This window comes from Chiloscyllium plagiosum, chromosome 2 (genome assembly GCF_004010195.1).
Source record: "Chiloscyllium plagiosum isolate BGI_BamShark_2017 chromosome 2, ASM401019v2, whole genome shotgun sequence".
Lineage (NCBI taxonomy): Eukaryota > Metazoa > Chordata > Chondrichthyes > Orectolobiformes > Hemiscylliidae > Chiloscyllium > Chiloscyllium plagiosum.
Genome location: NC_057711.1, coordinates 51,488,331 through 51,506,249, shown reverse-complemented (window position 1 = coordinate 51,506,249; position 17,919 = coordinate 51,488,331). Strand labels below are relative to the sequence as shown.

The 17,919-nt window shown below is 40.0% G+C and overlaps 1 protein-coding gene across 7 annotated transcripts in view; it reads left to right on the top strand.

Annotated features, from left to right (window-relative positions):
- mctp1a (multiple C2 domains, transmembrane 1a) overlaps positions 1 to 17,919 on the top strand; it is a 360,237-nt gene that overhangs the window by 92,106 nt on the left and 250,212 nt on the right. For all 7 annotated transcript variants that reach the window (XM_043709443.1, XM_043709460.1, XM_043709451.1 and 4 more), the window contains one exon: positions 7,292 to 7,385. In XM_043709443.1, coding sequence (XP_043565378.1) covers positions 7,292 to 7,385 — 94 coding nt within the window. The remainder of the gene's footprint in view (positions 1 to 7,291; positions 7,386 to 17,919) is intronic.

The window sequence follows — 17,919 nt, the reverse complement described above, 5'->3', positions numbered from 1 at the left end:
TATGCTACTTTCTCCCCACCCCCACCCTCCTCTAGCTTATCTCTCCACCCTTCACGCTCTCTGCCTTTATTCCTGATGAAGCGCTTTTGCCCAAAACGTCGATTTTACTGCTCCTCAGATGCTGCCTGATCTACTGTGCTCTTCCAGCACCACTAATGCAGAATGTTGGGAGATCAGGACTACTCCTCTACACGTGGTTCATGACACCTTTAAGATCGGCACAGAATGAAGGTACGATGCCGCTCAAAATTGTATCGGGAACACAGTGTAACTGATCGAGGACCTCTTGCAGATGAGATTTTGATGCTTAGGCGACCTTAGCAAGGCCTTTCAGTGAAAGTCCTAAATGATGCCTGACATCACTGTAGTATGCAATGTCCTTCATAACTGGAGCCAAAGAAGGGATGTCATAGATGCAGGGAAACATGAGGAATCAACAGCAATCTTCTGATGAGGAAGCTGAGGCAGAAGATGTGGTCATTAACCAGGAGGGCCATTCATGAGAGCAAGGCAATATTTTAGAGAGTTTTAGGCCAGAGGCAACTTGATAGCCATCCACGTCAGGATGAATAAGCTGGGTTCAGACTTTGTTTCATTGTTTGCTACTGTGTTGTTCATCTGGCAAGCATGCCCTGCTTTGTGGACTTCATTATTTTTGCAATCTTCCATGTTTTGTATTGTTGAATAAAGGTCTCATTATCTATGTTTTTGTATAAATGATAACTTTGGGGTTTCCCAGTTTAATGAGCACACAACCCTTGCATAACTGAGGCAAAAAAGCAGCAGTGAAACAGTGTACGTTGAATGGTGCTCATATTAGTTATATTCATAAAGATATGACATCTGAGTAATATAAGTGCAATCCATAATGATAGCCACCAGCTGGATGTAAATCTTGAGGAAGCTCCTTTTGATCTTTCCATCATTGGTAAAAGCATATATAGCTTGCTAAGTTCACTCGAAACAATAACTGTTGAGATGAGTAACTCTTAGCAACTGCAACTTCGTCTTTGGAATGTTTGAAGAGGCTGCTCATATCTTACTTGGGTGTGACTTAACCAGATCTGACAACAAAAATATACCAGATCAGACATTGTAACAGTATAAATGGAAGTGTATTAACAAAAGTGCAGGGTAATTTATGATAATGTAGCATGTCTACCTCTTAGAATGTTTTCTTCTTCCTCTCTCTCTTACTACATCTAGGTGCCTCCCTGATATTTGCAATTGGGATGGAGGGAAGCTGCTCTATGGTGAGCTCTACTGACTGGAAGATATGGGTGTTTGCATTCTGATGCCTTTGGGCAAAAGGACTATTAAGAATCTTTTGCTCAGATGCAGGCTAACCCTACGTTACTTGTACTACTGCAGGCCTTGGAATTACAAGCTGTGGGGAGTTGGGGAGGCATGGCCAGGGAGTTCTGGTGTACCTATGTATTGTACCTCAGTGGTGGTGACTGCTGTCTCCCTGAGAGGAAGGAGCGTGGAGTGAGGTTGAGGTTGTATCCCTGTTTTCACCCATTGGTGCTGAACACCCATGACTAAAGCAATGTAGTGCAGATATTTGGGTATCTGAGTGCATATCCAAAGGCCACAAAGTTTTCTGCTGGACCTGGATCTTCAGGGCACTGCCTCCTTTCCCATGAGGACAGACAGGTAAACATACAGAGCCAGGACAATATGGAGAACTTTTGTAGCCTACGCCATTCTTTGTTCCATCTTACCAACTATCTCTGATACAGCTGCCTGATGTTCTTGTGACTGTCTCTGAAGGTTGATCAAGTAATTTATGACCAAGAACAGGGGCACATCTCTGGCCTGGGGATGAGCAAGGGCAGCTCTCTGGCCATTCTTTGATTTCCAGAGACCTGTGACGGTTTTTGCCTATATTGACAATGGAGATATGTCAGTAATGTGTAATGTATTATGTTTTATGTTCAGTATGTTAGTATACTTTTAAACAACTTGTATATGATGTCATGATTGAATCATAGCATGTGATGTGATGGTATAAAGATCTCAAAATCCATCTCCCCCAGGGATCATTTGAAGCATGACAACACTAACAGAAGTATGAGGCTCTATGTCACTTAATAGCCTGATATGAACATAAATATCGACATGCCTGTGAATGTAATATTGATATATATTAGTGAGCTGTAATAATTTTGCTTGTGTATTTACACGGCACATAATACAAGGGAAGAAGTCTTAAGACTGCAGCACACACATTCAGAAGAGAAGTAACCAACGCCTGGAAGGCATTCAGTTTTTTTTTCTCCCATCTATTGCTGTTAGCTGTTGCGTCTAAACAAAAACTGAAATTTCTGGAGAATTGCTGTTTTGTTTCAGATCTCCAGCACCCATTGTTCTTTGTTTAATTTTAGCTGTTGCCTCTAACCAATTACTTTATAAATATTTTAGTAAGACTTTATAAATAGTGTGGCAACCATACTGTATCCTTTTCAAAGAACTGAAAGAATTTGGAAAAAAGAGATGAAAGAAGGGATGGTCCAGGGAATGAAAGGGAGAACTCATCAGATCCTGTAGACTGTGCTATTGACCCATGTTTCTCCAATACTTTTTACTTCACCCATAACACCCAAGTTTGTTTATTTACCTGAGCATGAATGTGGTGTGCACAGGGATTTAAGAAGGGAATTAGAGTTTGATCTATTAGGATTATATGTTAACAATTTATATTTTTGTGGTTAGAACAGATTTTTCGTAATTAATACTAATAATTATTAAAGGTTAGAAACCTGGTTTACCGGTAACCTGTGCCCAATAGATAGGTAAAGTGGGGACTTTGTGTGTTTTAACTATATCTTTAACTTCTGTGATGACCTCTGTGGGACTCAAATATCAATGCGCTTCCCCAAGTGGCTCATCTCAGGCTTCATTGTCTTCTATGTCTCAGTGCAGTCCCAGGCTCTACCGCTGGGAACAAGGGCCTTGCTCTACAATGGAGCCTATTAGTCTTGGAGTTTGGTCTTATGAACCCCAAGGATGTTTGTGGCTGGAGCAGCCAGACATGCTAAATGTGACCTGCCTAAAGGCTGGACCATCCCCCACAGTTTGCACCCTCACAGAGTTGTGGGTGAGAAGCAGGAGATGGAGGTGGAAGGCTCTGTCACCTTTGGAGTGTTCTTTGTGAAGGTTTATGGATGCTGGGCTGGCAGTTCCTCCTCCAGTTGGGTGCCTACTGGCGCACTGTCCTGTTTCCTGGTGATGAAGGGACACCTGGATTGAATTCAGGATCCCACACTGCCCTGTTGACCTTGCTCTTGGTCCTGAACACTAAAGTCTAGAACAATGGAGTGCAGGTCTGTGTGTATGTCCACTGAGTGGGCTGAACTCGGCTGTCTAAGGCAGCTAGGAGATCAGAGTTGAGAGTGTGTTGCTGGAAACGCACAGCAAGTCAGGCAGCATCTGAAGAGCAGGAAAATCTCTAAGGCAGCTGCCAGTCTCTCCAAAGAGGCAGCCAGATGCTCACATGTCAGAGCCACCATTGGTGGAGTCCTCCAATCTTTGAATCCTCCAATCTTTGACAAACCACCCTGCTGTTCCACTGTCTGCTTGTGCTTTTCCACAAAGATCTAAATTACTAGTGACAGAGATGATGCCTGGTCTCTGGCAGTCCGACGAGTGGTAGTGACTTGAGATTCTTCTTTCTCAACGAGTTGCAGAGACGTGATAGTGATGTGCTCCCAATTCTAATCTAGCAAGGATACCCACCAAGATGTCAGCATCTGAGCTGGTGAAGGCTGTAGAAGGAAGTCTTACTGGCCGTTGTTGTGAGGTGGAGGAGGAAATCTCTTTCAGGTCTGGCCTCTTGCTGGAAGAGACTTTACATTTTCACCAGTGCCTGCTGGAGACAAAACAGCAAATGAGTTGTGAAATGAGGTAAAATTTCAGGCATGTTAAGAGAAAATTCAGAGACGGTAATGGGAGAGTAGCACAGTGATGGACAATGGTTGCTCCTTGCTTTACGGGACATGGAATTTGTGATATCACCACATGACCAGTCACAGTTCTCTCTTAGACAGCAAGGAGATGAATGCCAGGCACCCCACCACTCTTCTTATTGTTCTAACTTATTGTGGACTGACTTCTCCTGGAATGATACAAAGAGGAAGATGAAAATGCTGGTGCAGGTGTGGGAACAATGGTAAGGTATTCCAAGTAAGTAGATAGAGCTTACAGGGTTAGTAGTGAGGAGGGAATGGATGAGTAAGATCAAGTGAAGAAGCTGTAGCAAGCAATAGTTAGAATGGTACACCATGGTCCTTAGTGATAAAAGAGTCCTTAGTGATAAAAGCCAACAGGACCCCTGACTGACATATCCAACAGGACAACACTCCCTCAGTACTGGACAGGAGTGTCAGCTTGGAATCATGTGATCAAAGCTGTAGAATGTAGCTTGGACCCATAACTCTCTGTCAGAAACATGAAACCTAGCAATTTAACCATGACTGGAACATATATAGAGCTAGCTAAAATAGATAGTAACAAGTGTGCATGGCAAAATATTCTGCAATTAGGTGGAATTTAGGCTATTTTTGACAGTGGCCTGTAATTTGTACTAGAATCCAATACAACTGGATTTCTGCCCAATTTAGGAAAAGGTTAAAACTTGCATTTTACGCTGTACCTAAATATGCTCGAGCTATCCATGGAATTTCAGTTTGTCCTGAATTTGCCAGTCTGATCATACTTCCTGAGAACAGGTATGGTTTCCATTCTAAACATATTGTGAAGAAAATAGAAAAAAAACAGGCAAACAGAAGCAGAGTCTTGATCATTTTTACTTTCCTCCCTCTTCACTGCAACTCTAAAACTTACTGTGGCAAACCAAACACAGTCCCCAGAAGGCCAGTTGATGTTTCACTGACTGAATTGAGCTTGGCATCTTTCTGATCTCTGTGGGTTAGATGTTGACTGGACAAAAACTGAACCTTGAATTATGTTTTGCTGGGAAATTAATTGATGAGGTTTAAATTAAAATGATTTTCAGTTATACCAAACAATTATTTTATAGAATGTAATGTAATGGCTACGCTGGATCAAACTTTCAGAAAGCCCTAAATCTGAAATCTTTAAAGTGATAAGAATGTGCAGATATGTTGATTTTTTTTTTACTTTGATTTCATTTATAAATTCTGCTCAATGGAGCAGAGACCAAGTGAGTTCTTCCTCTGTAAAACAAAATGCTGCTCATCGAATTTATGCAGGGCCTGTTTTTTCTTTGGATGTGGATAATCATTCCATTTATCAAACATTTTGCCTAATTGTCTGAATGGGTTGATGAACCTCCAAAACATTCAATGGAATCTGTAAGATATGCGTCTTTTGTAGAATTAAGATCACATTTTCTGTTTATTTATATGAACAATTTACACAGTTGCAAGGCATCAACATCAATAGTTTTAAAACTCTGTTTCAATTGTTACACTGTGTACTGAATTATGTTTAATGACCTCATTAATAATGGCACCATGACACTGTAATGGGGAATGGCTGTGGGCTCAGTCTGGCTCGTTTGGCTTAATGGACCCCAGAAGAATATAAATGCGAATTCCTGCAGTACTTAATGAATAAAGTAATGTTTAAGTGGAGACAACATTGCAAGCTGCCACAAAAATAATGGCCGTTGACATTCCCACCATCACCCTGTGCTTCCTAAGTTATGCCAATATGATTAGCTTCGCCAAGAGTACGAAAGTGCCATATTCAGTTGCCAGTTATGAATTACTTACATTGCTTTTCTAGATTTAACCATCTTTGTGCCCATGTTAAGACCTGTGGGCATATTTCATTCAGAAGCATTATGCATTTAAAGAATTCTTCCTGTGTCATTTTAAATTCAAGACCATCTTTAGAGCTCTGACTTTCCATATTAGATTTGAAACATGAGTCACTAGAGCAATAAACTCTGGTTTAGACTTCTCTTTATCATCTATGCTAAAAAAAAGTAGGCAAACTACTCACTGGAACCATTACTCCATTGTGCAATATGTTAGAACCACATGAGGAGTGGTGAATCAGCTCCCTTGCTTTTAGCACCTTCAGTCAATTGGAACAAATATGTTCTTTTTAGCACATTAATTAAAACAGTATCGATCAAAATTAAGGAGCCAATTCTCGGGTTTTCTTGAATGGATTTTTATTATTTGGTAATTCCAATAAAAAATGTCAAATGTGACATGAAACACATATACAAATACAGTTATGAAGATTAAAAATGAAAGTGTTAAGTACAAAAGGAAGGTCTAGAACGTACAGTTTACAAAGGTGTGGATTTTAACCTGGTGTCAGCAGTTGATGTCTTATATCCTCAGCGCTGACAAAATCTATATTCTCAATTCTTTAGCCTGTGTCAGGAACTTGGCTCCACTTGCTCGGGTGATCACTGCAGCTATCTTAAGTCAGTATTTCCTCCTTTGCTTAAAATCATTTTAGTTCACAAATGGTTACAGGATTAAAATCAGATGATGGAAGTTGAAAATTAATAGCCCATGTTTTACCACAATGCTGATAAAATGAAGAAATATCCCCTAAGTAAAACTCTAATCATAGATTTTGTTATGCATCACACTGGGAGGAGGAAGAGAAAACCATTCCACCATGTTTTGATGTGAATTGTAACTGTCATGTATATTGCAACTGTATGGGAAATATTGTGAAAAATCAATCACTGTGCCTTTGTATTCCACTGGGATACCTTATATTGGTAAATGTTACAGAAATCTACTTCAAAAAGGTGGTTCTTAAAGGTACATTTACCTGCATATAAACATTTGACTGAAAAGAAGTTGCATCAAATAACACAGATAATAAACTATTAGTATAAAACCTGCTAATATTACTTAAAAGCAGATTCTAATTGTTCTGCATGGGCAAAAGTCTAATGAGATTTTACTTGTGTAAGGGCAAAATACTGTTGATGCTAGAAATTTAAATAAAACATTAAATACTAGAAACACTTAGCAGGTCTGACAGCATCAGGGGGAGAAAAATATATAATAACATCTTGGGCTGTTCAGGATATTTTATTTGTATCGTGCAATGTGTAATATAGTTAAATAAATGACAATAGCCATACAAATTCTTACAGCAATTTTGGTAAGGGAGCATAATAAATATTTGAAATAATTTGGAAATGAACTGTAAAACTGACTTGCACATGGTTAATTTTTTGGCATTGAATTTATATTATGTACAGAATAAAGGAGAATGAAATCTTTCATTCTAAAGAAAAAGACTGACTTCAAAATCTGTTTTGTTTTAGTCCTTGCTAAGATCCTTCCAAAACCTGAGAGACATAGGATTCGTCCAGGTAAAGATAATCAAGGCAGAAGGGTTAATGGTGGCTGATGTCACAGGTAAGAGGATGCCAGTTAATTGTTTTATATGTGAGAGGTTTGCTGAAATTTAATGTGTCACAACGGCATTTACTTTTCCAACTTATGCGTATGAATTGCTTAAATATTCACACAAAACCTAAATTATATCTGAAGTTGCAGGGCACTTATTCTATAATTTTAACATAGGTGTGAAATCAATACGGTTTCATAACTTTTTAAGCAAGTTAATTTGAGAAATTCATGCTGTTATAACTTAAAAAAAGCTGAAAATTCTTATGATATTTTACTTAAATGAACTGGTGTGCTTTTTACATTGGTATAAACAAGAAAGGAAAGTAAGTTTATTTCCTGTTAAAACTGCTTCCATATTCCCTTTGGAAGTAAAGTGAATATCTGTGTACCTGTTACTTTTAGTCTTAGAGTGGTGAATGTTATATTTGATCTTCATGCTTCCAGTGTCAGTCCAGCAATGTCATGCCTTGGGCAACTGCAGCTCTGGTTCTGAGATCTTCTGCTTATTTAAATGGAGCTAAAATTCAGATGGGCTGTGAACTAAACCGTTTATTTATTTATTTATTTTTGGGATGTGGGCATTTTTGGCAGGCCAGCATTTATTAGGTAAAAACAAGGACTGCAGATGGTGGAACCAGAGTCTAGATTAGAGTGGTGCTGGAAAAGCACAGCAGGTCAGGCAGCATCTGGGTAGCAGGAAAATCGATGTTTCAGGCAAAAGCCCTTCATCGGGAATAGATTTCCTAGTTTGCTCATTCCTGAAGGGCTTTTGCCCGAAACGTCGATTTTCCTGCTCCTCGGATGCTGCCTGACCTGCTGTGCTTTTCCAGCACCACTGTAATCTAGGCCAGCATTTATTGCCTGTCCCTAATTGCCCTTGAGAAGATGGTGGTGATCTGCCTTCTTGAACTGCTGCAGTTCTTCTGCTGTGGGTTGACCCACAATGCCTTTAAAGAGGGAATTCCAGGATTTGGACCCAGTGACAGTGAAGCGACGGTGATATATTTCCAAGTCAGGATGGTAAGTGGCTTGGAGGGATGATGATGATTGTAGGTGATGATGTTCCCGTGTATCTGTTGCCCTTGTCCTTCTAGATGGAAGGTGCTGACCGAGGATCTTTGATGAATTGCTGCAGTGCATCTTGTGGATAGTACACACTGCTGCTACTGAGCTTCAGTGTTGAAGGGAGTGGATTTTGTGGATGTAGTGTCAATCAAGTGGGCTACTTTGTTCTGGGTGGTGTCAAGCTTCTTGAGTGTTGTTCTAGCGGCACTCATCCAGCCAAGTGGGAAGTATTCCATCATATGTCTGACATGTTCCATGTAGATGATGGATAGGCTTTGGGGAGTCAAGAGGTGAGTTACTAGCTGCAGTATTCCTAGCCTCTGACCTGGTACTGCATAACTCCAGGGAATACAAATAGGATATTGTGACTTAAATATATTTAAAAATCTGAGGAACCTGAGCAGATTAGGTGGTAAGCAGTTGTTCCATTGGTCAAAGGATTGAAAACAAGAGGGCACAGAATTAAAGTATTGGCAAAACAATCAAAAGCAATGTGAGAAAAAGGCTTTTCATGCTGTGAGTACATGAAATGCAGTGCTTAACATGGTGCTGGAGGAAACTTTAGTTGATGCTTTCAAAAAGGAATTAGACTGTTATATGCAAAGTAATAATGTGCAAGGCTGGGGAATGGCACTAAATGAAATGGTCATTTGGAGAGCCAATGGACTGAATGACCTCCTTCTGCTCTGTAATCATTTTTTGAAGCTGTGATAATGAATGGGTTTTAGAGTTCCCAGGTGTTAGGAAGTCTGGATTATTTCTTAGATTGGCCTGAGTTATAAATCTCAATAAGATGCATTGAAACACTGGTAACTTTAGGTTGAATGTTTCCAGAAATAAGAGGTACAAGAGAAATAAGAGAGCTATTGGCCTCTCAAGAGCTTGTTGTAGGATGGTGTGGCAGGGGGTCAATAGGGATTCCAGGGAGTGTTGGGTCTGGTATGTGGAGTCTCCCTGACATAGGCTTTGAGTTATGGTGTGGCACTAGGAGAGGCCACAAATTTGAGAAAGGGAGAGGTTATGCCAAATGCATGAGGTAAGGCACTGAATAAACATTAATACAAATTTCATGGCACTCAATGTGATTTTCAGTCCTAATAAGAACATTAAAGAGAAATGACACTGAACAGAGAAACATTAAATGCAGACTCACAATGTAAAGACAGTGCATCTTAATAAACATGTTGATCATCCAGGATGAGTGTGCTTTTGTGACTTTATTTCTGGGTTAGCTTTTGGCAGGGTCTTCAATCTTTCACACTTTGGTGAAAGCTTGACCATGTTTCTTGTTTCCTTTCTCATGGGGCTTTAGTCCCAATCCAGGGAAAACTCTAAATGATGTTTGCAAACAGCAACTGAGTCCCAAACCTGAGGATGGTCTATGCTTTTAGGCTGGAGTGAGAAACAATAGATGTACACAAATCAACTGCACATTCTCTATTGAGGGAACCTTGCAGATTCATATATGTGAATATCTGCTGCCTGACGGACTCTGCAGGACTGGATACCTCAATGTGACATTAAATAATATTGCTATGTGTGTGAAATTCCTAAAAGTGTTCAGGGAGGAACAAAAGCTAGTGTCCCAGTCAGTCCATCATCAGAGCAACTATTTGTAGTACAGTTGCAATGGAGTCCTGTTGTGTATGTATTCACTTTGCCACATGGAATGTGAGAGCAGTAGGGAACAGCACTGAAGTCAAGAACCCTTCAGATTTAGACCAGAATTACAAGTTGGATGGCAAGAGAGAAATCCTCCACCCTCCCTTCAGCTTTGCTATCATGGAAGCCAGGGATACCTTGCCTGTGTAACTCAGAGTTTGTTGCATCAGCCATATTGTGGCCACCAGTAGCACAGTCATCTGAAAGAACTGCAGGCAAGAAAGCCACCAGACAAGGGACGACAAGAGGACTAAATGCTGCAAACTTTGTGGTGGGACAAACCAGTTCTGCAGATCTGAACAAAAAGCTGCATGAGATATATGGCATGAATTAAGGGGCGCACATAAATATAATAAAGATATAGACAGAAAACATGGCAAACGCAAAGATGACTGGTAACCCTCACCAAGTTAGTGATCTACCTTGAACAAAGATATGTTGTAGTAGGCAAGATGATGTTTGATAGTCTTGTGCTAGTCATCAATTCCATCTCTTATGTGCAAATGGGGACATGGATATCTGCCTCATCAGCTTAGACCAGAGAAGGTCTTTGACAGAATATTGTTATATTTACATGATGGATGTGCACTCCAAAATAGGATTTGGGGAGACATTCTGCAGTTGGGTACAACTGCTTTACACAAACATTAGTCGTGCAGCTTCAATCAGTGGGTGAATATTCGAAAGCAATCCTTCGAATTCAAATGCCTTCTCCTTTATGTCTTGTTCTTGTGAATAAGAGGGTGACAATTCCAGATAGTGAAGGCACTAAAAGCTTTCTTGTACATGGACATCATCACACCTATCAGTGGAACGTGCTGTCAGTATGCAGACCAATGACCATCTATGACCGGTTCAAACTGACCTCAGAAGCCAAATTAAATCATCACAACATTGAGGTTGTGTTCCTTGTCCTTTATTGAGTGGTTTGATGCCATGCTGAGTTAGGATGTCAGACAAACTGATTGAAGAGAACTCAACGTAAAGAATTGCTTTCAGGCTTAGACTTCAGAATAACAGTATTTATTATACATTGATACTGAATACTGTTATAGAAACATAGAAGATGGGAGCAGAAGGAGGCCATTTGGCCTTGGAGCCTGCTCCACCATACATCACGATCATGGCCATCCAATTCAATAGCCTAATCCTGCTTTTCCCTATAATATTTGATTCCATTCCCCCAAGTGCTCTATCTACCCGCCTCTTGAATAGGTTAAATGTTTCAGCATCAACTATTTCCTGCAGTAATGAATTCCACAGGCTGACCACTCCTTGGGTAAAGAAATGTTTCCTCATCTCCATCCCATATGGTCCACCCTGAATCCTCAGACAGTGACCCCTGGTTCTGGACGCACCTACCATCGGGAACAGCCTCCCTGCATCTACCCTGTCTAGCTTGTTAGAATTTCATAAGTGTCTATGAGATCTTCCCCTCACTTGGTGTGAACTCCAGCGAAAACAATCCTAAGCTAGTCAAGCTTTCCTCATATGTCAATCCTGCCATCCTGGGAATCAGCCTGGTAAACTGCACTTCCTCAAGAGCAAGAGCATCCTTCCTCAGAAAAGGAGACTAAAACTGCACACAATATTCTATACATGGTAATCATGGATATACCAGGCTGTGAGTTATATTACAATATATAAGACCTAATCTATCTTCAGGTGTTCATGTCCATACACTCTCGAGATTTTCTTATTTTCGAATATTCAACTCTGCTGACTCTGTGCCATTTATAGTCAGTGATGTGCAGCTCTAAGATATATTTGCTAAATTACTCCGTGAAACCCTTACACAATAGTTTGGGAACTGAGTTGACTGATCCTTTTCTCCATTTCAATGTCAGGTCAGATGCCTGAGAATATGTTTTGAAGGGACTAGGTGAGTGTATTAAAACTGGAAGGAATAAGTAAGCATACGAGAATATGGAAGTGACACTCTCTCCCCACTGTCAGTAAGAACCTGGTCCTCAATTGCAAGAAGCTGTCAATGTTGCTGTACAGGACACATGTCTGGCCCATACTGTATTCCTGTGCCATCGTGGTCAACTAAACCTTCTTCTGTTTTATCGGAATGAATCATATCCAGAGGGAAGCAATATACAACCTCGAGAATGGGGGAAGGGGAGGGTGGAAAATACATATCCAATATTGACTTCATCCTGAGTGTGACCTTAGTTGTGCAGATGTAACAACCTATGTGCAGACTCTGAGAACGGAAACATTAAATGTTAGACAGCTGAGTGTTGACATCTGACTAGTTCCCAGTGTAGAGAAAGATGTTGTCTTGAAATGCTTCATTCAGTTGGATCATGTCGTCCCACCTATTCCAAGTCCATCAGGCAGTGGTTAGCACATAACGTCCTCAACGCCCTCCACGAAAAGATGATGGTGGTTCCTGTTGGACAGTTCCTGAGCAGATTTTCAAAACTCGTCAACGCATTGTCTCATCACCTGAACTTGCAAAGAAGCACCAAGATGTATCTTGGTTTCTGATGACCAGAGCCTTCCCCCTCAGCTCCTTGCTGTCTCGCCCAAGTCTTGCCTCCTCTGCATGTTGCCCTCCAGGTGATTGCAGTCGAAAAGGAATTATTGGAAAGTTCTGGAATGTACCTTTTCAAATCAGATCTGGTAAAAGAGGTTTTTGTCAAGGTTAGTTTTGCATTGTTCCATAATTCAGGACTCAGGGCTGTTTTTAGGAGTGCACACTTGGATAAACTCATTAACCCAGTGAAAGGGATTTTTTAGTCTGCCTCAACCTTGTTGTTTTTCAGTGCAAGTAGTTGTCCACCTTGAGTGTTAGAGATTAGTACATTCCAATGTCCAGGTCTACCTTCTTAACAATACAACAACATTTGGGGCAGCCGTCACAAAGGTGTACTGAGGAAGGCCATTGTCTCAGCACCTTCAAAATCCTCAAGACTGTATGTCTGACATTTAATGAATGTTAAAAATGAGTCATTTGGTCATACAGGCCATGGGTTTTGCTGAAAAAAAAGACACATTTTGTTGAAGCTTTACAGCTTACTCTCATCAGGACATTTTGGAAGAATACAAATTCAGGAGAAAAATTGACATTGCTACAGCACAAGAGGAGAGTGCTCATTGATTGCAGAGGTATTAACATGTAGAATTTACCCATTAATTCAGATTGATAGTTAACAGCCAAATCTTGTTTCAGTTTAAACCAGGCATGTTGATTCTGATACATCAAGGTATCGCACTTGGAAATGAACCAGTGAATGGCTGTCACCTATTTTGTTGAGTTGAAACAAGTACAGTACGTTTTTGTATAATCCCTCATGGAACATGGGCATTGCTGGCTGGCCAACACTCTTTATTGCCTATTCCTGGTCACCCTTCAGCAGGTGGTGGTGAGCTGCCTTTGTGAACTGCTGCAGTGCCCTTAGTCAGTGAATTTTGACCCAGTGACAGTGAAGGAATGACATATTATTTCCAAGCCAGGATGGTGAGTGGTTTTGAGGGGAACTTGCAGGTGGAGGTGTTCCCATATATCTGCTTCCTTTGTCCTTCTTGATGGGAGTGGTCATAGGTTTGGAAGGTGCTGCCAAGGATCTTTGGTGACTGTATATGTACGAGATTTTTTCTATTTGCAAAAAATACCACTCTGTGCATTAAAATATGTAGCTTCCTATGCACCATACTATGAGCCCAACTGGATATTTGAAATTGGTTGGCACCATAATTCCTCACATATTCAGCATTATCCAGCAATTGTACCCAATTGCAAAATCACATCTAATGTTTGATACTATGTTGCAAGTTTAGTGAGTGTGGGTTGGTTCAATACATTCACTACCTTGATTGTTATGAACAGCCAAAGGTACAATCTGTTTGATATGATCTGCCAGTCTTACACAGCTGTCATTACATTGACACTTGGATTCATTTCATTTCCCAGGCCAATGCTCTGACCCATCAGAGTCAACCTGCCTGTTATAAAATTTAAACAATAATTTGTTGTTAACTGTCAGCATTAATGGGTATATTCTTCATAGCAAACCTTGACCAGAGTCCACTTGTAAACCAATCAGCACTTACCTCATATGCAGTATAAATATTGGTTTTCCCCTTGAATTTGTTTTCTTGTGAAAGATCCTGTTGACAGCAAGAGGATAAGTTCGGACAGTGTCTTTTTTCTCTGTAAACATTGACTTCAAATAAACATAATAAGTAATGTAATAACTCAAGTAGTTGATTTGCTTTGAAATGCATGTAATGTAAATTTTGAACAGTAACTTATATATTTATTTTTACGTTTATAACATTTTGACTAAAGTATGATTTTGAGGAAGAGAATCATCAGGGAAATAGTTGTATACAAGTCTTACTGAGCAAAATAAGAAACAAGAATATATCCAGTTTTGCAAGTAATTATTTTATAATTCAGTATCATTTTGTGCAAATATGTTTCAGCAAATTTAAATCAATAACCACATTATATTTCCAAATATGTGCTGATTCAATAGGAACTGATTTCTTCCTGTTACAAACCTGCCATAGCCAGCTAGTAAATCAGGCATTCTTTGCCTATAAACCTTACTACAGCACTCTCTACATTGTCATCTGCTCCCCAGGAGGAGCAACATAGAGACTGGCTCTCTGGCCAGTTTTGCAAATTTGACTAGTTGGATGACTACTGATGAAGCTGGATGCTGAATGGCTGGATAGCTACTGGATGCTGGACGACCACTTGCATGTAAATATTTAAACCAAATTCTACTCATCATGAAATCAGTGTAATTAAGCACTTGGGGAACCTGTACATTTCCAGTTTATAGAAAATCTTGGAGAAACTAATACAGTTTAAAACAAATTGAGTAACACTTTAAATCAATTTTACTAGGTAGCTTTTGTGTTTCTCAGACTCGGTCGTCAGACCTTGTTGGCAATTTCAAGAGCAGTGTGCTGTAAGCATCAATGTGTCTCTACAACATAGCGTGATGATATTATAAAGGAAGTGTGCACAGATGGCTAATTCCTGCCGTCCCCAGCAGGAAGCCAGAATTCCCTTCTGAATACTGCCAAATATCTACTCTAATTTCCCCTCCTGATCCCTATTATTATTTCATTGCATAGGTCCAAAGATCTCTGTGGGGATGATACAATGCCCTGAGCATAATGTTTACTTCTTTCCTAAAAGCTGGGACTATATGTCTTTTCAAAATACTGAATAATGAAGAATCCAGTTCAAGTTGGATACTGGATGAGGGACAGTCTACACGAAAACCCAAGTTGTCTGAACATATCTCACAGTATTAACTATCGGGTGATTCACATGCATAGGATATGATTGAAGTGGAGTCTCAGGTAGGAGTTGTTGAAGCTCAGCAGAAAAGCATGTTCTGTCATAGACCATGATAAGTCATTTTGTGATTCTTGCAGGGCCACTTATAAACCAAAAGACTCTCAAAAAGGCCATGCACAAGTCCACTCGCCTGCTTGCAGAACACACTCTCAATTAAACTGCCACATCTCTTATGATAATTTTCATGAAGCAAGAGTTAATGGCCTGCAGGCTGCTGTAAAACAGTTTGCAGTATTAGCATGAAAGGCCTCAGGTACGCAGAGAGCTTGAGTGATTGAAGCACATGTGAGGTTGAAATACTGAGGTTGACCGTGTGGCAGTAACCAGTTTCACAATGCTGTGAACAGGCACTAGTGAGCCATGCTTAGAGATCTCATACTAGCACAATGTTTTACATTCAGAAAAAGTTATGTCTTATAGATACATACTGCTTCCAGCAGTGACACAAAAGCACAGCAGCAGCAGGTGGATCCTCACATCGCCAACAGTTTTTTTTTTGCTACACCAACTTCCGAACAAATGTCAAAATCAACCTTAAAAGTTAACAAACTTCTGTAGATGGAACAGAGCAGGCTTTTTCTGATATATCTTTACGTGCCCCTTGTCAGTGTAACCAGGAACCGAACGACAAGCACATCAGCAGCAAATCTCTTTATAAAATTTTATTTCAATATTATATATGCCAGAAAGATAAGGTACAGCAGCATCTTGTGACACATGCTGCATTTTCATTACCAATTTTTCAATAAAGTTATAATGCATCGCCTGAAATTTTACATTCCATGTTTGCTTTGGATGAAAAGCAATATTGAAGAATGGTGGTTTATTAAAAACAAATTTAAAGTCAGCATGCCAAAATAAGACTCTACCTATTTCAAAAAGCCAAAGAGATGTGCTGTTGATGGAATAGGTTCTTGCAATGTAAAGCTTTCATACCTGGCATCGCACCGGTAGTGAAATTCATATACCACATTATTAATTTGTGTGGTATGTACTTTGACTTAATGGTGTCATCTTATTGATTAGAGGTTAGAGTCCAACAGGTTTATTTGGCCATTTTTCAAAACTCAGAATGGCAACCCAAGTTCTAAGATTTTTACTTACAGGTAGTTCTTGGATAATGCCCGTTATGCCAGCGCAATTTGCTTATGACATCACTGAGGAATTAGGGAACAGTATTTTCGAGAACGCTTACCTCTGCCTACAATAGAGCAATTCCAGTGCTTTGTTCTGTGCATGTGCCATTGTCAGCTTCTGACAGAGCAGCTTTCTGTGAGAGGTTCTGTACAGAGAGCAACTTTCTGAGAGAGATACATTGAGCAGGTTCCAGTGAAAGGTACACTGCTCCTAGATTATTTTTTTTTTGAAAAAATGGAGGGGCATACTGACAATGTTAACAAGAATCATCCTGGTGATAAAATTGCAGGTGGTGAACACAAAAGGAAGGCTATAATACTGGAAGAGAAGCTAGGTATTATAAAGCGTTTTGAGCATAAGGAGAGAATATGTGATATAGCTCGTTTAACAGGAATGAGGGAGTCTACCTTATGCACCATGATTACACCCTGTCCCTGTATTGACAATTTTTTTTTAATGTACTGTGGTAAATTTACTTTTGTTTCATTGATAAAAATGATTTATACCTTCATTCAGGCTGTGCTATACTTTGTGATAGACTTTTGGGTGATTTTTGAGCGATCGTGAGTGATTTTTTTTGCTGGTCTGCCCCTAACTCCGCTTTTTCTATCGGCCCCGTTATTTATATTAAACGAGGTTTTGTGGAACACAACAATGGAGATAGAGTACTATACATATGAGTGTTACAACTCAGTAACATGTTCTTACTAACTGGCCTGTTGTTTCCATGCCTTCTTCTTATTAATAGCAGGATCACAGTTGCCACTTCTCAATTCAGTCGAAATTATGAAATACTGAAAATCAAAACCAATGCATCTACAGCCAACTGTAGCCATCTCTTTTAAAATCCTAAGCTATGGTTGAGTCACTCTTGACATTTGATTTTCATTTCATAAAGCATAGATGTTCTTGCAAATTTTGAATTGTGTCTCCAGAGGTTTGCCATTCCTTACCATTGTCATTTAAATAAAATCCAGTAATGCACTTAAACTAGCCCACATAACCCCATAGTTTCCTTTGTTCAGACAGTACCTTCCAGACCCATGACCTCTACCATCTGGAATGACAAGGACAGCAGAAAAGTTCTCTTTAAAGCCACTCATCGTTCTGACTTGGAAATACATTGCTGTTTTTCCAATGTCACTGGAGCCCTTTCCCCAGTGGTATTGTATGTCCACCTACAGTAATGCTCTATAGGCCATGAATACCTTCTCAAGGGCAACTAGGGATGGGCAATAAATGATGATTCTGGATTAGTGGTGCTGGAAGAGCACAGCAGGTCAGGCAGCATCCGAGGAGCAGTAAAATCGACGTTTCGGGCAAATGCCCTTCGTCAGGAATAAAGGC